We start from the raw sequence: 22128 nt of genomic DNA, 5'->3' as shown, positions 1-22128 counted from the left end.
ACTTGACATTGTCTTTATGTACTCGCTTACTGCCATTTACTCCTCCAGAATGTAAGTTATATGGGGAAGGGATTTGGTCTTATTCACTGCTATATCCCCAGTGCCTACAGAGGTACCCAACACATTACCCACTCAATATTCATTGAGTGAATTCATGAATTTTGCTCTAACAGTAAAGGTGTTGATGAGCATTATGAGGCCCTTACCTGGCTGCAACAAAACTTTGAAACTTAAGGACAAACATGTGTTGTGCTTTATGACAAATGCTCTACTCTTGCAGCTCTTGAACGTGGCCACTGTCTTTTGAGTGGGCTGGCACATGGGCATGGGGCGGCGGGGGGCGAGGAACACGGGCAAAAGTGCAGTGAGAAGTGAAAAAGCAGGATACGTGCTGTCATAGCAAGTATCTTGGTGTGGTTGTAAAATACACTCGAAGGGAGATAAAGCTAGAGAGCAGCAGAGTACAAAGGGTCTTACCAACCCGGCTAAGGACTCTAACGGTAGACAACAGCAATCTCTTCCACTCATGTGTGTGTTTGAGAAAGCTCACTGCAGTGAATACACAGGATGGTGGGAGGGTGGGGTAGAGGCAACAACCAGGCTGGAGGCAGCCACTTTAGGAGGTTCCAGAAGCAATCCAGGCAAAAAACTATGGCTACAGTTAGGATGATACCCCTTTGGGCTCCAGTCTAAACTGTGTAGCCACAAGGCCTCCATGTGTCTTCTCTACTCCAGGCCTGCCTGAATGACAGCTTTGGCAAACTCTCACTGATTTTGCAGATGTTTCTTTCTGAAGATCTTCGGTATTTCATCATCTACAGAAGTCTTTTTTTTTTTTTTTTAAAGATCTTATTTATTTACTTGAGAGAGTGTGAGAGACAGAGCACGAGCAAGCACAAGCTGGGGAGAGACAGAGGGAGAGGGAGAAACAAGACTCCCCGCTGAGCAGCGAGCCCAATACAGAGACTTGATCCCAGGATCCTGAGAGGATGACCTGAGCCGAAGGCAGACGCTTAACCAACTGAGCCACCCAGGAACCGCACCCCCCTTTCTAAAGTCATCTACAGAAGTCTTATTCATACTTCTGACCTCTTTTTCTTTATCCTTGTAACAGTAGCCTGAAATACACTCATTAGCCATTTTTGTTCATTACATGGTGTCAACTTTCAGAAGACTTTATATACTCTGAGATGGTCCAGTAATAGCCCTGAGGTTCTCGGACGGCAAGGGGCAGAAGTGGGCTGGGGCCCTCCCGGGTGCTCTGTAATACACAGCCACCTCCCTTTTCAGGACACAGGAAGATATTTCTCCTCTTTCAAAAGTCTGTGCCCCTTAATGGACTGGTCAAACTATTCCTGAGGTCAGGAGGCAGATGACACACATTATCCCCCAACTCTTGCTGTCTTGCCTTTAAAGTAAACCTCTTTCTTTAAATGGAAATCACTGCTAAGAACTCCAGGGCTTAATTTAGAAACACCCAAGCCCTTCTCCAACCTCTTCTGCTTCTGCTCCAATTAGACTCTCCAGTCTTACGGAATCCTAATGAGTTTTGAACGGTAAGACTGCTTTTAGCAGTCAGTTATAATAATGTACTTTAGGAAGAGAACTCCTCTTACCACTTCCACTTGCCTCAGCTTTTAGTAAGAATAAAATACTTTCCTCAAAAATTTAAAAAAGGGAACCATGACCAGGACCAGGGATTAAGTGAACATAGTATCTATTTTTATTATGAAACATTAAATTTTGACACATTGCTTCATTTGCTTTTTAAAAATCTATTATCTGATTTAAACCTATTCAGCAAAAATGCCAATAAATTATATAAATCATAGTTCGGGTCTTTTTAAAACTAGATCCATAATATGTTTCATGACAATCAAATAACGATACTAAACCTGAATTGTATGAGCTGTTAATTTGTAATGTTTTAAAGTTTAGCTTAAAATAAAACCAAAACCAACCACATGCAAATACGCTGTTGCAAGTTTCTGAGAAACGCCCTCCTCACCTCTGTGTGTCAGAATCCTTCTGTTTCTTCCCTGACGTACACAATTCAGCTAGATCAGGTGTCAAGGCACTTGTCCTAAACTGTCTTATCCTGCCTCCTAGGAGTCACATCGGATGGAGGGCTAATGATATCCCCCGGCCTATGCCATCTTGCCTTTAAGTAAATCCATTTCTTTAAAGGGAAATCATTAGCTAAGAAGCCCAATACTGAATTTAGAAACAATGATTCCAATACACATTAAATCAAATGTGTTAGTACTTAAAGTGACATATTCTGAAAAGTGAAAATAATAGACAAATACAGAACTTATGTAAACAACCAGTAAACTAAGATAAATAGCACTGCCACCACATGCTTTAAAATGGTGTATTTTTAGTGTCTGAAATTCTTTGCAAATTATCTTTTGGGACAATTCAGATGAATTTCAATCAAAGATGTGAGTTCTGCAAGAAGTTAGTTTTAGCGTGTCCAACATGGGTGGCATCATTTAAAAAAATACATCAATAGTCTTATTAGTGAGTGTTTTCCACTTGGGTTTCTAAATCTTTATTTTCTGTGGAGGCAAACCAAAGCACTGTCTTAAGACTCCATCTTCAAAGTTATAATACAATCTCTATCATTCCTAGAGATCTGAAAGCTAGATACGACCCTGGTCCTTGCCATCATCTTCATCTTCATCTTCCTCATCATCCTGGTCTCCGGATTCAAGTTCATCCTCTTCTTCTACCTAAAGGGAATATGCACACTTATCATTATTAAGATTTGATCACTTCGTATTGAACACATATTGACACATAGTCTTTGATAAATTCTTTATTCCAGTAACTGTAGATTACAAGCCATCTGATTTCCTTGATTTACTGCTCAAGGCTCTCTGGCACTTTTTAAAAGATTTTATTTATTTATTTGAGAGACAGGAAAAGCACAGAGGTTGAGTGAGAAGGAGAAGCAGCCTCTGTGCTGAGCAGAGAGCCCAACTCGGGGCTCGATCCCAGGACCCTGAGATCATGACCCTAGCCGAAGGCTGACGCTTAACTGACTGAGCCACCCAGGTGCCCCCTCTGCCATTTTTAATATGAGATGAGATGTTACAGGTTAACTTGCTGACAGGTGACCATACCTCTCTACATACAAATGTGGATCAAACATACAAAAGAGAATGGCACATGTGAATGATGAGAGTCTTGTGACCACAGGAGCAAATCAATTCACTAGTAGGCTCAAAGCCCAAAAGAGAACAGTTAACAAATGCTGGAAACTGTGCCTGTGTGTCTTAAGTCGATTCACCGAACACCATGAAAACAGTGCGGACGATCCTGGATTCATGGACCTACGTATTTACACCTGTGATACGGATATGGAGGCACAACATTGCCATGCTACAGAAGCGGGCTGGGTTCTTTAAAATATACCGTAAATCATTTTTGGAGACATTTCGATCTTACCGGATGACCAAGTTCCTTGAGTTTATTCTTTAATGAAAATATTTTCTGATCCTGATCAGCCAACAGCACCAACAGGTCATCCTGTTCTTTTTTAGAATCTGTAATATCCATCTCGAGCTTGTTTTTCTCATTTTGTAAAATAGCAATGGTACTGTTTGATGCATCCAGCTGCTCTTTAATAGCGGTTCTTTCCTCAGACAGAGCCTTAATTTCATTCTAGGAAAAGAAAGGGGAAGATCAACTAATCTTAGTATTCACTCTCATAGGGTTTTTAACAAATAGGTTCATTCTTTTATTTTTAGGTTCATTCTTTCTATGACAATCTGAGGGTTTTGGGGGGTGGAGGTTTTGGGGACAGAACACACACACACACACACACACACAGAAACACACACACACACTCCTCCAGTAACATGAGAATTTATGTTAGGCCACACACCAAAGATGGTTATTGTGAAAAATAGAGTTTAACATCCAAAAAATAGTTTTAAGTAGCTATTTTTCAAAAAAAAAAACTAAGAGATAATACCATTTCAGATAACCGGAGGAATAAATAAAGACACAAAACATTTTACAGGAAAGCCTGATGGGCATAAGAATTAGAACTCAGGTTAAAAAAATTTTTTTATCCCAACTTCATGCATACAATCAAATGGGAAAGAAAAGTAGCTGCAAATAAAATCCATGGCTTAAAGATAAAATAATCCGACCACAATCCGAAAGGCACAATCACACATTATCTTCTCTTTTCCATGGTTGTATTCGTGCCTTTTAGTTTTGTTACTTTTACCTCATTCTTCTCTCCATGTTGCTTAATCTGATTTTTCTGTCACATAGGCTGGCAGGATCTATTGTGCCTGCGTCCTTAGCCTAATGGAAAGCCTACGCGTGGCTTGTGTTTTAGCCAAACCTGTACTCTTTATTTCTTTTTAAAATGTTTTTAGAGGGGCACCTGGGCGGCTCAGTCGTTAAGCGTCTGCCTTCAGCTCAGGTCATGGTCCCAGGGTCCTGGGATCGAGCCCTGCATCGGGCTCCCTGCTCGGCGGGAAGCCTGCTTCTCCCTCTCCCACTCCCCCTGCTTGTGTTTCCCTCTCTCGCCCTGTCTCTCTCTGTCAAATAAATAAATAAAATCTTAAAAAAAAATGTTTTTAGATTTATTTATTTATTTGAGAGAGAGAGAACACGAGCGGGAGGGGCAGAGGGAGAGGGAGAGAATCTCAAGCAGACTCTGTGCTGAGCGTGGAGCCCAACACAGGGCTTGATCTCACGACCCTGAATTCATGACCTGAGCGGAAACCAAGAGTCAGACGCTTAACCAACTGCACCACTCAGGCGCCCCTGTACTCTTTATTTCCTTTTGTGATGAGAGATTGACAAGAAAATTGAACTTTCGATGATCTCTGCTTTCAAAGTACATTCATACACATTCTTGCTTTATATATGCGCTATCAGTATTTGAAATGGCACTTAAAAATCTCCACTTGTACCATCCTCACTCATCCAAATAGCAATGCACACGTTGTGAGCGAAAATTACACCCTATTAGCTTTCCTCATACATCTAAAGATTTGAGAAACTACATGAAATCAGATCAAGTCTCTTGGAGTTTATGTCATAGGCTATGCAATAAGTAAAAGCTCCACCACAGAGCAACCTTCAAGTCGTTCATGTCCTGTAGCAACACCGACAGCCGGCCATCCCCATCAGTGGCCTTTGCAGTCATTCCAGCTCCACTCTCTCCTGGTGCGGCAGCTGACTTTGCCTCAAGGTAGAAATTGGAGAGGGGAACAAAAAAAAGTTTCTTTAAAGCACAACCAAGGTGAAATCCCAAATGTGATTTAATTTTCTCGCTATTTTGAAACTGTATGTCCAGTAACCGAAAACAGGATTCCTTGTGTACTGACACACACTACAGTGCTCTCCCTGGAAGGCCGCGGTGCCAACAGTGGAGCAGGGCACTGGGGCTGAGGCAGGAGAACTGCGGCATCAGACCTCAGCCAGCACGAAGGAGGCTGGGTTAGGCAGCCTCAAGGTCAGACCAGAGCAGTAACAGCACTTAGTAAGCAGAGAATAGTTCTCAAAGCCCTTTCCTCACAATATTTCTGTAAGTTAAGTCCACACTGTTAGCTCAGAGAGGCAGCTGGGGAAATTGAGCTGAATGCTATTAACTGGTGAAATGTAAAGTTGTTTTTTTTTTTTTTTTTGGCTTTTTAGATTTTATTTATTTGAGAGAGAGAGAAAGAGAGAGCAAGCATAGGGGGGGAGGAGCAGAGGGAGATGGAGAGAAACTCAAGCAGACTGAGCAGAGCGTGGAGCCCGATGATGTGGGACTCGATCTCATGACCCTGAGATCACAACCTGAGCCAAAACCAAGAGTCAGACACTTAACCGACTGCGCCACCCAAAATGCAGATTTTCTTAAGTGCTCTAGGAAGTACTCCTAAATCATGGTTTTCCAATCTTTCCCTGCCTTTTTTCTACAAAGAACTGGGAAAGAGGGTGCTGATGTAACAAATACCTAAAAATGTGGAAGGGCTTTCAGAATTGTTAGCGGCTGGAAGAGCTTTGAGGTGCATGTCAGACAAAGCCGAAACTGCCTTGAAGAGACTGTCGGACGTTAAAGGCAATTCTGGTGAACGCTCAGGAGAAAAGGGGAATTAAGAGAGAAAGCTTCTAGGGTCTTGGAGAAAACGTATCATCATGAATAGAATGTTGGTAGAAATATGGATGGAAAGGTAGTTTTGGTGAGGCCTCAAATGGAAATGAAGAACATGTTACTGGAAAGTAGAGGAAGGTGGTCCTTGTTATCAAGTGGCAAAGTAATTGGCTGAATTGTGTTTCAGTACTTTGTAGAAAGTAGAGCTTATAAGCGATGAACTTGGATATTTTGCTGAGGTGATTTCTAAGCAAAGTATTAAAGGTGTGGCACGGTTTCTCCTTGATGCCTACAGTAAACTGTGACAGGAGAGAAATAACTTGAAGAAGGAATGTTAAGCAAAAGGAAATCGGAACGTGAAGATTTAGAAAATTCTCAGCCTATCCCTATTGCAATAAATGACAAAGCATGTTCTGCTGAAATACCAAGGACGCAATCAACCATTTCAGCAGAAGCTGGAATAGAGACAGCATGATCCAGGAGGGCCTTCTTGTCTGATGGCTTGGATCCCTGTGTATGACATGGTTACTAAGAAGGCTTTTGACAATTCCAGACCAGCAGAAAACCTGCCAGCTTGGACTGATGGACTGAAGGGGACACAGATGGGATAAAATACAAAATACCAGCAAAACGAACCATTAAATAACTGATTACACGGACCTGGGGAGTCTGACTGTAATGTGGCTGCCACCACGGCCCAGAAGCCTATGTGACTAGAACTGTGGCCAGTAAGTCACCTAAAGGGAAGGTGCTATCCTCTCCGACACATTGGCTTCTATTACAGAGTGGCTGAGAAATAACATCTTAACCTTGTGTTTACTATCTTGCAGGGGAAAAAAAAGTAATAATTAACATACAAATGTTTCTGTTTTCTGTAACAGCTCCTGCTTTTCTGTCTGCAGTTTGGTGATCTCCACAGATTGTGAGTTTAACTGTGATTTTAATGTTGCCAGTTCCTAGGAGACAAAAATAATTGAGTTGTAACATGAAATAGCATTAATTTCAACAAGGAAATGTCTATTTACAGGAAGAAATTTAAAATTATTTCCTTTCTTGGCCCCTCTCTCTAAAAATCACAACCTCCAAGTTTCAAAATCTAATTCTAAAAAAAACTATCCTTGAACTTTGGGTTCAAGATGGAGAATTAAGCAAGTTCCTTATACATATTCACCTCTGCTTCTTCCTGGGATCCCATGTAAAAAAAAATCATAAGGTGGGGGAAGAAGGGAAAGAAGGAAGGAAGGAAGGAAGGAAGGAAGGAAGGAAGGAAGGAAGGAAGGAAGGAAGGAAGGAAGTGAAGGAAGGAAGGAAGGGAGGGAGGAAGGGAAGGAGGGAAGGAGGGAAGGAGGGAGGGAGGGAGGGAGAGAGGGGAAGGGAGAGAGAAACCCACAAAGACAAAGAGAATAAGAATAAGAGCAATAAAATTGGAGAATTTCAGAAAGCAAATGGCAGTGGTAACTGACCGCAGCACACCTGAGAAAGCTAAAAACCTAAAGTGATGTTCCAGAAAGTCGACCTGCTACCTGACTTGCAATGCATGACTACTAAAAGGCTTGGGATCTGGTACCACCAGGTATCTCTGGAAGTGTGGGTAAAAATGGGGTCAAAAACAGCGGGGCTGGCTGAAGTCTGCTTAGGAAGACCACGGGATCCCTGTTCCAATCTCATGCATCAGGCAACTGTTCCTCTTCTCCTGGCCAAAGACTAGACATTTATTATTTGGAAAGGCAAAACAGGACATTTTTAGACTGCAGGCCTCCCAATATAGATGAAAGTAGTTAGTACTGTAGTGAAAAGGAGGGAATTAATCAAAAGTTTATATATCATTAATGTTGAAATTCCCAACCTTCTTGCCCTCTCCCCACCAAAAATGCACATAACCATGTTCTTAACCAGGGGAATCTCCCTCACAATATTTGACAATGTCTGCAGACATGAGGTAAATGGTGGGACACTGTCATGCAAAAAGCTCTTTTGTTCTCTGAAAACTTTCTATCATGAACATATGTGGCTTTCCTCTGACTTGTTTTTTTTCAGTTATCTAAATGAATTACATAGACATTATATAGACACTGAGATTATGGACAATATTAGTTTTCTTTTTTATACAGGATTTTACTATATATTATAAGAAACAAAACTCATTTAAAATATCTTTTTTTTTTAAAGATTGTATTTATTTATTTGACAGAGAGAATATGAGAGCAGGAACACAAGCAGGGGGAGTGGGAGAGGGAGAAGCAGGCTTCCCACTGAGTAGGGAGCCAGCCCCATGTGGGATTCGATCCCAGGACCCTGGCATCATGACCTGAGCCCAAGGCAGATGCTTAACAACTGAGCCACCCAGGCGTCCCAAAATATCTTTTTAATGATGTAAAATTGATAAAAGAAAATAAATTACAGAAAGTAAAAAACCAAAGGCAATTGTCTTCTTTAGAAATATCTAAAGTTTCACTAGGAAACACAAAGAGTAAAATTTTTACTTAGGACTTACAAACTAAGATCATTTATTAATAACTTAATTCCCTTTAATTTTAATACAGTTCTAGTGTAGGTAGACTTCATAAAACCAAAGTGGCATATTAATTTTCCTCACACGAACTTACAACTTATAAATCCTTAACGACAAATGATTTTTTTTGAAAAGCTTGACTGTAGAATCTACTCTGGGGTACATGGACATTATCAAAATATGACACAGTTTCTCTGCGTACAGTCATTCTTCTCTCAGATCAGCCATGTTAGTGGGCTAGGACCGCATGACTAGTGGAGGAGAAGGAAGTCAGTCCTAGGTTGGTGGGGTTGTTCACTTCTTCCTTTAGTATTACTTTTTTTTGTTTTTTAAAAAGAAACAGAAGAAACATATGTTCCTTTTTTATAAGAAAGGAAGGAAGGAGGGTAGGACAGAAGACAAAGGAAAGGAGGAAAGAAAGAAAATTTTATAAGGAAAAAACACAACTTGTTTAGGGATGGTATACAAATGAGCAATCTGATACTTTTCTAGGCTTTTCTTCCAATATTTAATTCTATACATAAGTAGTTCTTTTCCGTCTTTTCTGGCTCTTTTCTTGAACAAATACGTTTAATATTCTCATCGGATAAAGTTAAATGTGCACTACCAAGTCTCATAGGAAATTATAAATATTACAAATAACCAAATAGGAAAAAATTTAATTTGCTCTTCTAGATATTATAAATTACTACAGCAGAAAAAGTTTGTTTTGCTTTTTAGGTAGTCATCTAATTGAGATATACACAAATTTATTCCATTTTCCAATTCTAAAAACAAACATTCTTCTGCACAGAATGGTTTAAATGCTCAATACATTTAGCCATGCAATTGTCATGGTCAATAGTATATGAAAATTAGGCATAAGATTTTATATCTTCATATTTGCAGCTTATAAATATACTTAAATTTTCCTTGTTAGTTCACGGATAATCTACAAATAACCTGAGTGAGATGCTCAAATCTGTTATAAAGAACACAATTAAAAAATAGAAACACTTAATAAAAAGCAAAATACCATTACCATATAATTAAAAAACCTTCTGGACTTTCAAATAACTCTCTTCACTATCAAGTTTTGCTTACACTAACAAAGTAGTTCTTGAGTAATGAAACTACACGGCTGTTACTCTACTACAATTAAAACAACACAAACTAGAACTTGGATCAAGCCAGAAAATTACCTGTTTTAATTCTGCAATTTGTTCAGAATCTCTAGCAGAAGCTGTTGCTGAAGACTGTTCATTTGTGCCAGGTGATGCTTGGGAAGATTTCTACAAAGAGCATAGAAATGAACTATGAAATCAATTCAGTCTGAAGAGAGAGGGAACCAAACAAAGCTGTACATATATAAGCTATGCCTTGTAGAGGTTTACCAAAACTTCACACCAACATTTCAGTTTTTATATCCAAGATAAAACTTCAACATAGCACACACCGTCTACAACTTTTCCATAGCTAATAAATTTATACTTATACCAAGTAATTTATTAAATCTAAGCACTCAAGAGGTCATATGGAGAAAGAACATTAAATACAGGTATTTACAGAATGACTTCCATGTATTAAAAGAGCTTTATACGGAGCTCATTTAATTCTCACAATAACAAAACAGATACGACCACTACCAATTCATAGATCAGGAAACAAGTGTAAAGAGGTTAACTAAGTTGCTTAAATTCAATAAGTCAGAAAGTTGAAGCTTTAGAAAGTCTGACACCAAAGCTCATATTCTTTTTTTTTTTAAGTAAACTCTGTGCTAAATGTGGGGCTCAAACTCATGACCCCGAGATCAAGAATCACATGCTCTACCAACTAAGCCAGCCAGGTGCCCCCCCAAAGCTCATATTCTAAAACCTTACTATGACACTTTGGCTTAAGAGATCCAGGAAAATAAACAAGCAGGATAATGAGAATTACTTTTGACCTCTTAAATTTTTTTTAACATTTACTCACCAAATTTTCAATCAGAGAGTCCTTTTCAGCCAGCTGGCTTTGTAAAAGTTCTTGATTACTTTTTAATTCTTCTATCTCTTCTCGTAACCTACCAATTTCTTCTGGTTGAATGCCATTCACCTGAGTCCCATCACTGTAAGAACCTTGATGCTGATTATCTTTTCCTATTAAGACAGGAATAAAATTTGAAAAGCCAGCATGAAACTTAAGCTTTTCATTTCTTGAATGAAAAGATTTAAATATAAAAATATAAAATTTCCTTAATTCAGTTTCTTTGGCAGCACTTTTATAAGCACATTTCATTTTTGCAAAACAGCATATTTGATAGAAATGGTGAAGTGATGATATTTTCAGGTTTCTGGGAAGAAAAACACCATAGTCTTATTAAGACTAAACTGCATGGTTTGGTGATCTATAATTAAGAATTACAGTAGTTTCGGGGCTCCTGGGTGGCTGAGTCGGTTAAGCGTCCAACTCTTGGTTTCCACCCAGGTTATAATCTCAGGGTCGTGAGATTGAGCCCCATGTTGGGCTCTGTGCTCAGCGCAGAGTCTGCTTGGGATTCTGTCTCTCCCCCGCCCCTGCTCCTCCCACCTCTCTAAAATAAATAAATAAATCTTAAAAAAGTTACAGTAGTTTCAATTCCAATTTGGTCAATAAATATAAGAGAAAACAAAATCCCTTTTAAAACCTTCACAAAGGAGTAGCTTTCTATATGTACTAAAATAACTGACAAATTATAGTTATAAATAAGGAAGTGAAAGAGGTAATTTTTTTCTGAAAATTTTAGTCACCTTCATATAAATAAAACAAACTGTATTTCTAAATAGCTAGCATTCCAATCATAGCACTATAGGATGATACTATTTACAAGCATTTGCCTCTTTTCATGTGCCAGGTAATGAACTAGAATTTTATATATATTATTTCGTTTAATTCTCAGCTGACACAGATGCTATTATCAGTTCCATTTTGCAGATGAGGAGATAGGTTAGAGAAGTCATTCCCACCTGGCTATACATCGGAATCACCCAGGCAGCTTGTAACAATTATTGATGCTTGGCTCCAACCCCAACTAATTAAATCAGAAACTTGAGTGGGGTCTCTGTATGGGTGGCATTTAAAAAAAAGGGGGGGAGGGCGCCTTGGTGGCTCAGTCGGTTAAGCGTCTGCCTTTGGCTTGGGTCATGATCTTGGGGTCCTGGGATCGAGCCCTGCATCGAGCCCCGCATCTTCCCTCTGCTGCTCCCCCTGCTTGTGCTGTCAAATAAATAAATAAAACCTTAAAAAAAAAAAAAGGGTCTCAGGATATTCTAATGTGCAGCCAAGGCTGAGAATCAATGGATCAGATACTGAAACAGGTAGCAAGAACTTGGGAGTTCAAACTCTGATTTACAAATTTATTTGTTACAGTGATTAAGGTTAGAGAAAGACTAGTGCACAAGAATAATCTACTTGATTCAGTCCACCTCCGGGGACACTGTAATAATTATGGCTAGCTCTACCTACCTAGCTGTACTTTAAGAAGGTTGTACTGATCTTTGTGTTGCTGAATCTGAGATACTTGCTGTGTGACCGCTGTCTGGAGCTGTTCGTTTTGACATTTTAACGTAGAAATCTGCTGCTTTAGTTCCTCAAGTTGCAGATCCTGTGAAACAAAACATAATTCAAGTGTTTTAATTTACACTAATTAGCATTAGGAAAAGGAACAAATTAAAAATCAGAGATTATTTTGCGTCGTGGTGTTAAAGTATTCAACGCTTCCAGAATCACTCAACAATTAAGTAATAATACATTAATGTATGCACCAAAGTCAATTAACATGCAGAACTGTACAATTTCCAGCAAGGCCCCATTAATAAGCACCATGGCACAGCCTGATATCTCACTGCAGTTACTGGGGTAGGGGACGGTCAATTTTAAAAACTCCATTTTATGGTCCATCAAACCACTTAAGAAATTTATACCAAACTATTTAAGAAACTTAGTATATATATACATGCATCTACACTACTTTTAACATAAAAGATAATTCTAGAACAGAACATTTAGAAGGCCAAGAAAAAGAACTTCCAACTCTCACCACCCTAATATAACTAGTTGGAATTTGATCTATTTCTTTATCTTCTGCTAATTTTTTCCCAATTCAAGTGTTTTAAATGTGTCATACTCAGTCCATATGTCATTTTGAAGCCTTTACTTACTATTCAATTGTTAGTTCCTCATACTGCTACTTTTTCGCAATCATAACTTTTAATGTTTACTCAGTATCAGTAGATGCAATATAATTTACATTTAAAAGCAACACCGAGGCTGCTTTCCATTTTTCTAAATAATAAATAATATTAAAATAAATATCGCAGTCATATTTTTGTTTTCCTGAATTCTGAAGAATTTCCTTAGGATGGATTCTCAAACGTCATTCAGTTTATATATAAACATTTTATAGTTCTCAATGCTTGTTGCCTAATTGTCAAATGGCATTTTAAATGGCGAGAATATTTAAAATTAACATTTCTAAAGCAGACTCATTATGGTAATTGTCAAATCACTCTTTTCTTCTTCTAAATTAACCATATTTATCAGCCCCAAGTGTAGGCTGTAACATCACATTCCAAGTATTTCTTTTCCATTGCTCTAAAGATATTACATTTTGCCATCTGGAAATGACTCCATATTTGTACTAAAATATAGATGAAAAATCCTAATAACCATGGGTAGTTTAATGATTTAAATCTGAATCGTTAAAGATGATTCTAATTTACTGATCTGCTTATAAACTGAAAAGCTCAGACTGAATGCTAAATATACCACTATATTTTTATTCTTAGAATTCCAATCTCAACAATATAGACTGTGGGGAAGAACACACAGGCGGTTCTCGTTAAGAGAGCTCTACCCAAGCTCTTGCCACACTTGCCTGAAGCTATGCAGACTCAGCAGGGGTGGAGGGCAGTGCAGGGAAGGGGGTGCAACTGCCCCACAGGGACAGCCACCAGTGTACTGTTTTTAATGACCCTAGCATTTTAATAACCTCAGTAATCTCATTTTCCAGATAATACTGCAGCACTTCTTAGGATTCCAGTCAAGGTATATACCACGCTGAAGAATTAAATGAAAGGAAAGAACAAGAAACACACTTTGAATCATGGAACACTACATCAAAAACTAATGATGCATGGTGATAACATAATAAAATTAAATTAAAAAAAAAAGAAACACACTTTGAAGAAATGTAATGGAAAGTTTAAGGGGCTCAACACAATCCAAGTGTGGAGGTTCTGGTATCCTGCGGAGAAAATGTCAATTGATGATTTCAAGAGGGTAGTTTCGACTTTAATCACCATTCTCCACTCTAATAAATCAGCTCCCTCTTGTTCTAAGCATAATCTACTCAGTCGTGCAAGATGGAGATCTCAGGATCATATCTGACCCTCCATGCTCCCTCACACCCACATCCAATCATTACCCCATCCTGCCATTTTCATCCGCTTTGGTTTCTACATTTCTCAGGTCTGCCCCCTCTATATAGCACACAGTAGGAGTTTGAGAGTCCCAGTAACACATGCTTTTGAATCCTGTTCCACCAACGACTGAGTGACCCTAGACAAGTTTAAATTCTCTCAGTCTCAGATTCCTCAATTTATTCTTAAATGAAGATATTAACTACTTTGTAAGGATGCTATGGAAATTAAATGAAATAGTGTTTAAATTGTGTTTTGTGAGCACTTAGAACACAACAGACAAAACACAGCAGCTGTTATCACCATCAGCGCCCCAGGTCCCTCCCCTAGCCCACCACAACCACCTCTTTCTGGAGGTCCCTCCCTCTGGCCTTGCCTTTCAAATTTCTAGCTGGCGCAGCCACCAAGTGCTGTTCTATGTTCATGCCAGTAACATGTCCTGCCCCTCTTCCCGATCTTTCCTTTTGCCCAGCTTATTCCTAGCTATCCGTTTGGCACTCACATTCTGTTTTCTCCAAGCCCCTGCTCTTACCTAGCTAAATTAGGTGCCTCTCCGCTGCCACATACCTTCCAGGAGCTGCATCACTAGACTTAGTATGTTATGTGTGTCACAATACCCTATTTGTAGTTTTCTCTCACTATGACTGTGATAGGGGAACATGTCTGATTCATGCCTTTATCCAAAACATCCTGCACAATGCTTAGCACGATATTAAGCTCTCAGTTTGTTGAATACTCAGATAGTTTTGAATTATTTAGGAAAATGAGCTTTACTTTCTGTATCTTCTTGCATATGAAATGCCAGGAAAGATTCTTCCCCAAAGTAGAAAAGTATCAGTACATCAGTGTTTACAATTTATCAGTACGTACTTGTTCTCGAATCATATTTTTGTAGTGAGTCACAATACTGTCATGCTGTTCTAATGTTTTCTTCACCTCTTCTTCTTTTTTATCCTCTTCACTGGATTTATAAATAGCCTTAGTTATCACACCTATAAAAGAAAGCTTATTAAAAATGTATTTTAAGGCGTGCCTGGGTGGCTCAGTCATTAAGCGTCTGCCTTCGGCTCGGGTCGTGATCCCGAGGTCCTGGGATTGAGCCCCGCGCCCAGCTCCCTGCTCAGTGGGAGGCCTGCTTCTCCCTCTCCCACGCCCCCTGCTTGTGTTCCTTCTCTCGCTTTGTCTCTCTCTGTCAAATAAATAAAATCTTAAAAAAAAAAAGTATTTTAAACATTTAAAATCTGGGGCACCTGGGCGGTTCAGTTGGTTAAACGACCAACCCTTGATTTCAGCTCAGGTCATGATCTCAGGGTTTGGAGATCGAGCCCCGACATTGGGCTCTGTACTCTGCGCAGAGTCTGCTTAAGATTCTCTCCCACTGGGACGCCTGGGTGGTTCAGTTGGTTAAGCGTCTGCCTTCAGCTCAGGTCTTGATCCCGGGGGCCTAGAATTGAGCCCCGCATCGGATTCCTTGCCCAGCAGGGAGCCTGCTTCTTTCTCTGCCTGCTTGTGTTCTCTCTCTGACAAATAAGTAAATAAAATCTAAAAAAAAAAAAAGATTCTCTCCCGCTCCTTCTGTCCCTCTCCCCACTCACAAGTGCGCATGCACGCATGAGCTCTCTCTAAAATAAACAAAATCTTTTTTTTTTAAGAATTTATTTATTTATTTATTTGAGAGAGAGAATGAGATAGAGACAGCACAAGAGGGAAGAGGGTCAGAGGGAAAAGCAGACTCCCCGCCGAGCAGGGAGCCCGATGCGGGACTCGATCCCGGGACTCCAGGATCATGACCTGAGCCGAAGGCAGTTGCTTAACCAACTGAGCCACCCAGGCGTCCCCCAAATAAACAAAATCTTAAAAAAAAAAAAACATTTAAATCCTATTTTATTATTAAGACTTAATCAGCAAAAACATATGGCCTAACTGCATGACAGATAAGACATAGTCTTTCCAATCTTATTGAATGCCAAAAATCCCTCAATGAACTATAGGCCAAGAGCTAGGAAAAAAAACCCTACTTTGGGCTGTGTCCAAAATATACATATACAAAATAATCATAGGTTGTTTTTTTTTAAGATTTTATTTATTTATTTGAGAGAGAGAGAGAATGAGAGATAGAAAGCATGAGAGGGAAGAGGGTGAGAGGGAGAAGCAGACTCCCTGCTGAGCAGGAAGCCCGATGTGGGACTCGATCCCGGGACTCCAGGATCATGACCTGAGCCGAAGGCAGTCGCTTAACCAACTGAGCCACCCAGGCGCCCAATCATAGGTATTTTTTAATGAAAATCAATATAAGCTTTGTCTTACCTTCAAGTTCTTTTACCAGCTTCGTAAACTCATGATCAAATATCATGTATTCTGGACTGGGAAAGTTTGGCTGTGGTTTCTGAGATGCTCTGGAATACAACTCATGTTTGCTAATAAATCCTAGTTTCTCTATGAAGTTTTCTTTGCCAATCCTCTTCTCTATTAGTTGTTTTAATTTCTCTCTACAGAGATAAGCATATTGAGATGCTTTAAAAAAAATCATAACAAAACATAAAACTTGGTCTACATTATACTTTGACAGAAAAAATTTATCCTTATCACTTGATGATGTTAGCAGGTTGTTTCCCCCTAGCATTTTCCCCTTACTTACTTCATGTAGCTCTCAAGTGAGTTATCATTGAAGTAAATTGAAATGCCCAACAGAAGGGCACATAAGCCTTGGACCAACTGCTCTTCCTCGCCAAGATTTTCTGCAATTTGTCCTGTAAGCTGAAATTTTTTGTTAAGGAGACTAATGGTTCATAGTATCTAGAGTATTTTACTTTACAGTTTGAATCTGACACATATTTTATGTAAGAATTTCTACAAAAGCTTCTATATCAAGCTAAAACAAACATAAAACAGCCCGAGCAAGCATAAAACAAACAATGGTACCAGACACACACATATATATACACACAGCATAAGCATCATCACCACCTTAACAGCTGGAAAAGCTGCAACACAGATGAATTCAAATATTTAGAATGCAGAACTACTTCTCATTGAGAGGAAGAAATAAGAATAAATACTTACTCATATCTTACTAAAACATAAAGGATACAAATGGAACATTGGCCGAATTGTGAAGAAAATGTGTTACTGCAATGGGACAGTTGCTTAGCCAGGTACAGAGCAGCATTAATAATCCAACTCTTGTCTGTATTTTGCTTCCCTGCAATAAATAGATAAGTTGACAGAAGTCTCATTTTATTTTTTTTTCAAACTTAATGTTGCCCTAAGATCCCTCTCCATTTGCATTAAAATATCTTTAACATCTTCTAAAAGATATGTTAGGAATCCACACATAAAAAATTGAACAAGAGAATGCATTCTTGTGTCCTCTATGGGCTGTACTTCCCAAAATGAATAGAGAGCAGAAATTAGAATTGATTTATGTTCATAAACATATATCAAGTTATCTAAAATACTACTAGTGGAAAAACCTGGTCTGCTAAGGGAGACGCATGATGTGGATACTTGAAAAAATTTATCAATCCAAAAACACTTTATAATAAGATAAATTTGCCTAGATGTTTCAATCAAAATTTTAAAAACAAGTTTCTGATAAAAGGACAAATTCTACCTCCTTCAAAAAATATCGGGAAAAATAAAAAGAAATAATCTCCTGAATTATTTAGTCAAATTCCATTAGAGAATATATTCCCTAACAAGAGTAATAAATAAACCATGTTGCAAACTCACAACATGCCAGATAAGAATCACAAATATAATGAAGAAAAAGATTTATTTAAATTAGCTAACTGCCCCAAACCACTAACTATACCACTGCCAACTATAGTTAAACAATATTGAAAACTAGTACATCCATCAAAATGACACTTTCCTACATTTTAATAAACACATCTATATCTCCTATGTGGGATAGTCTCTTAGCTCATAATATTGCCACTGCCCATATTACATTACATAACCTATTTTTGTTTAAGAGAACAAAGGTGGTTTGAAACAAATAAATGGAATTAGGCACAGTAATGGATTACTTTGAGGTAATTTCAGAAAATATCCAAAATACAATTATTCAAAGCCAGACAAAGAATGGATTTAAAGTAACTATCACTGTGTTTTGAAAAATCACTCAAGACTGTTGCAATTTCATGAACCTTGAGGTCAGTATCTTGGCCTTTCTATAATCTATTTTCAAGTATATTTCGCATTTAATCAAACAAATTCAAACGAGACTTTTTCAAAATGATCTGCCAAATAAGCATTAGCTTTTACATGATGCATTATTCTTACGTTTTCCTTGCCTCTCTCTCATTACTATGCCCACGGTATATCTTCATGTTATCCAAGTAGATTTGAAAGTTAAAAAATATAGTTATTCTCAACTGACTATGTGCCACAGAGAACTTTCAACTAATTACTCAAGTAAATAAATACTAATATTTCATTGATTTTCCCTAGTTATATATAAAAAATTTATTATTACTTGGAATACTATCTGCAAGTACCAAAAATACCTACATTGTATATACAGGGCATCCTATCAAATCACTGGCTGGTGTCTGAATAAACAAAATGTAACTAGATTCAAATGTGGATCTTCTAGGGTGGGAGGATGGCTTAGCCTGCTGATGGGTATTAAGGAGGGCCCGTTCTGCGTGGAGCACTGGGTGTTATACACAAGCAATGAATCATGGAACACTACATCAAAAACTAATGATGTATGGTGATTAACATAACAATAAAACATTTAAAAAAATGCGGATCTTCTGGAAGTATACCTTTTGGGGTCTACCTGAAGGATAAGAAAAGCAAAGTTAAACAAAACTAGTTAGAATCAAGATAGAATGCACCACCCCACTTAAACTATGGCAACAAAGGAAGATAAAGTACTCAGCAATGAGCCTAACCAAAACTGTGTAACACCAAAATGAGGCTGGGGCACCTGGGTGCCTCAGTCGATTAAGGTTAAATGGCAGACTCTTGATTTCAGCTCAGGTCATGATCTAAGGGTCCTGGGATTGAGCCCTGCCCACCACCCCCCAATCGAGGCTCCAGGCTCAGCAGGGTGTCTGCTTCAAGATTTTCTCTCTCCCTCTGTGCCCTCCCACCCTGTTCTCTCTCTAAAATAAATAAATAAACCTTAAAAAAAAAAACTACACAAGGAAAATTTAAAAACACTCCTAAAGAGCACAAAATAGACCTAAATCTGTAGAAAGACACCATGTCCTTCGACAGAAAAACTCAAAATCATGAAGATATTAATGCTATATTAATCTATAAAATTTATGTAATCCAAATAAAAATACCAAAAGGTTTTTCTTCTCCCCACTGAACTAAACAACTTGGTTCTCAGCTCATATGGAAAAATAAAAAAGCAAGAATAAACTGTAAAAAAAAAAAAAGAAAAGAAAAAGAGTAATGAGGTGATACTAGGTCATAAACAGACAGGGATCAAGGGATAGAACAGAAAATTCAGAAATGATTCATCTACAAATGGGAATTCAGTAAAAAGATAGCATATAACCATTAGTGGGATACAGGAGGACTTATAAAATGTTGGGACAACTAGCTAGCTATCTAAAGCTATCAGATAGCTCAAAAAAAAAAACTGAACAAACATTTAAGTAAATGCAAAAAACGAAACCAGAAAGAATGAGATGAAAATATGGGCAAGTTTGTTAAAATCTTTAAGTGGGGAAGGCCTTTTCTAAGTATGATATAAAATGTAGAAGCAGGGGCGCCTGGGTGGCTCAGATGGTTAGGCGTCTGCCGTCGGCTCAGGTCATGATCCCGGGGTCCTGGGATCGAGCCTCACGTCGGGCTCCTTGGCTTGGCGGGGAGCCTGCTTTTCCCTCTCCCTCTGCCTCTCTCCCTGCTCATGCTCTCTCTCTCTCTCTCTCTGTATCTCTGTGTCTCAAATGAATAAATAAAAAAATCTTTAAAATGTAGAAGCAATAAAAGTCTGATACAAAAAAAAAAAATCCAAAATAAAACACCAAGGTCAAAAAACAAATGACGTATCAGGAAAAATATATTTGTAACTTATCACAGATAAGGGTTGAATTCCTTAATATAAAATGAGTTCCTATAAAATTAGAAATGATTTAACAACCCAATAGAAAAATGAGATGATATGAACTGTAAGAAATGAGAGTTCACAGAAAAACTTTAAGTGGTGTATAAACATATAGAAAGTTATTCAACCTTTTGGAAAGAGAAATGCAAATTAAAACTAAGATAACATTTTTTACCTCTCAATAAGTTGGCAAAAACACAAGTCTGATAACACACTGTTCGTGAGGTTGTGGGGAATTACATAATCTAACCCACTGCAATCTTATTTGATTTTGCTGGTGGTTCAAAATGGTTATTAGGTTGGAAAACAAACAAACAAACAAACCAGTGGCTATGCATAAAAAGCACCTGAAGACAATAGAAGAAATAAATAATAGGAGGCAGGGAACCACGACAGAGGTGGGTGGGCCAACACTTCTTACTCTATACTTTTTATATCATTTTGATTTCTAAATCATGTATATACATATATATGTATTTTAAAGTACGTACATATATTTTTAAAGACTGAATTTAATTCTAAGAGTGGCAGTATGGTATCAGTGAAAACATTTGGCTGGGAATTAGAAGAACCAAATCTTCCACTGCCCTACCTTGTACAAATTCAATATGCTATGTGGGCCCCAATTCCCTCATTCAGTTAACCAGAGGCCTTTGGATTAAATAGTCTCAAACACAGAAATTAAAAGGATAGGCTCTGAATACCAGGATCTGTATCCTGGTTCTAAAACTCAACAGCATGAAACCTTATCATTATCCTTCAATAGGGGAAATAGTCAATACCCATTTCATTAAGCTGTGGAGTGGATTAAATGGGTTAATACCTGTTAAAAGTTATAACAGCACATGGTACACAAATAAGTATTCTACGAGTGCTATAAACTATGAATCATCCCTTCTAGTTATGCAATTCTTTGCTCTCTACCTACTAAGTAGGACTAATGCCCCAAATTTAAAATAGATGGCAGAATAAAGTTTGAACTGGGAAAATGAAAAAACAGTAAAATTGGTGGCATGAACTTTATTATTTATTTATTTATTTTAGATTTTTTATTTATTTGACAGACAGCGAGAGAGGGAACACAAGCAGGGGGAGGTGGGAGAGGGAGAAGCAGGCTTCCCGCCGAGCAGGGAGCCCGATGTGGGGCTCAATCCCAGGACCCTGGGATCCTGACCTTAGCTGAAGGCAGACACCTAACGACTGAGCCACCCAGACGCCCCCATAAATTTTTTTTTAAGCCTTAGTGAAATACAGGTGCTCCTTGCTTTGCTACATTAATAAAAAGTCATGCATACTGGAAGTATACAAAGTGAGGACTGTGTAAGAATGTCTTTTGTGCAGACTATATTATTCTGATGCTCATCAAACCATGATTTATAATGGAGAAAATGGAAGATAATTAAATGTCTGAAAATAAGGAGATGGTTAGCTAACCAATCTGGTGAAATATTATGCAATCATATAAAGTGATGTTTATTTAGTGTTTAATAACATGGAAAATATGTGTAAGAAAAGATGCAGAATACAAAATGGAATCTAATGTATGATCACTCCTATGTAAATAAACAGTATAGGGGCGCCTGGGTAGCTCAGCTGTTAAGCGTCTGCCTTCAGCTCAGGTCATGATCCCAGGGGAACCCCGCATCGGGCTCCCTGCTCAGCGGAAAGCCTGCTTCTCCCTCTCCTACTCCCCCTGCATGTGTTCCCTCTCTCATTGTCTCTCTCTGTCAAAAAAATAAATAAAATCCTTAAAAAAAAAAAGAATTAAAAAAATAAAATAAAATAACAGTATAGAAAATAAAGACTGGGAATGCCTGGCTGGCTCAGTCGGTAGAGCATGCAACTCTTGATCTCAGGGTCATGAGTTCAAGCTCCACATTGGGTGTGGAGCCTACTTTAAAAAAAAAAAAATAACCAACTGTTACTTTTGGGTAGTAGAATTCCTACTTTCTAGTTTTAATTTTTTTAAATTTTCCAAAATGAAAAGAAAATAAACTATTAATAAGTACAAAATTGC

The 22128-nt window shown here is 38.3% G+C and overlaps 1 protein-coding gene across 2 annotated transcripts in view; it reads right to left on the bottom strand.

Annotated features, from left to right (window-relative positions):
* Positions 1–1700: 1700 nt before the first annotated feature.
* Positions 1701–22128, bottom strand: part of USO1 (USO1 vesicle transport factor) — a 99117-nt gene continuing 78689 nt past the window's right edge. Inside the window, exons 15-25 of one of the 2 annotated variants that reach the window (XM_025886932.2) lie at positions 17130–17240; positions 16677–16795; positions 16346–16527; positions 14909–15030; positions 12084–12222; positions 10575–10738; positions 9803–9892; positions 6967–7065; positions 5108–5215; positions 3454–3669; positions 1701–2735 (exon numbers count right to left, since the gene is read on the bottom strand). In XM_025886932.2, the coding sequence (XP_025742717.1) occupies positions 2646–2735; positions 3454–3669; positions 5108–5215; positions 6967–7065; positions 9803–9892; positions 10575–10738; positions 12084–12222; positions 14909–15030; positions 16346–16527; positions 16677–16795; positions 17130–17240 (1440 nt within the window). In that variant the 3' untranslated portion in view covers positions 1701–2645. The remainder of the gene's footprint in view (positions 2736–3453; positions 3670–5107; positions 5216–6966; positions 7066–9802; positions 9893–10574; positions 10739–12083; positions 12223–14908; positions 15031–16345; positions 16528–16676; positions 16796–17129; positions 17241–22128) is intronic. The other variant, XM_025886933.2, reaches the window with a different exon arrangement.

The sequence above is a fragment of the Callorhinus ursinus genome, unplaced genomic scaffold (assembly GCF_003265705.2).
Source record: "Callorhinus ursinus isolate GAN/ISIS: 27379988/994484 unplaced genomic scaffold, GSC_fseal_2.0 scaffold4, whole genome shotgun sequence".
Taxonomy (NCBI): Eukaryota; Metazoa; Chordata; class Mammalia; order Carnivora; family Otariidae; genus Callorhinus; species Callorhinus ursinus.
The sequence above is the reverse complement of the archived record's forward strand: the minus strand, read 5'-3'. Positions and strand labels throughout refer to the sequence as shown.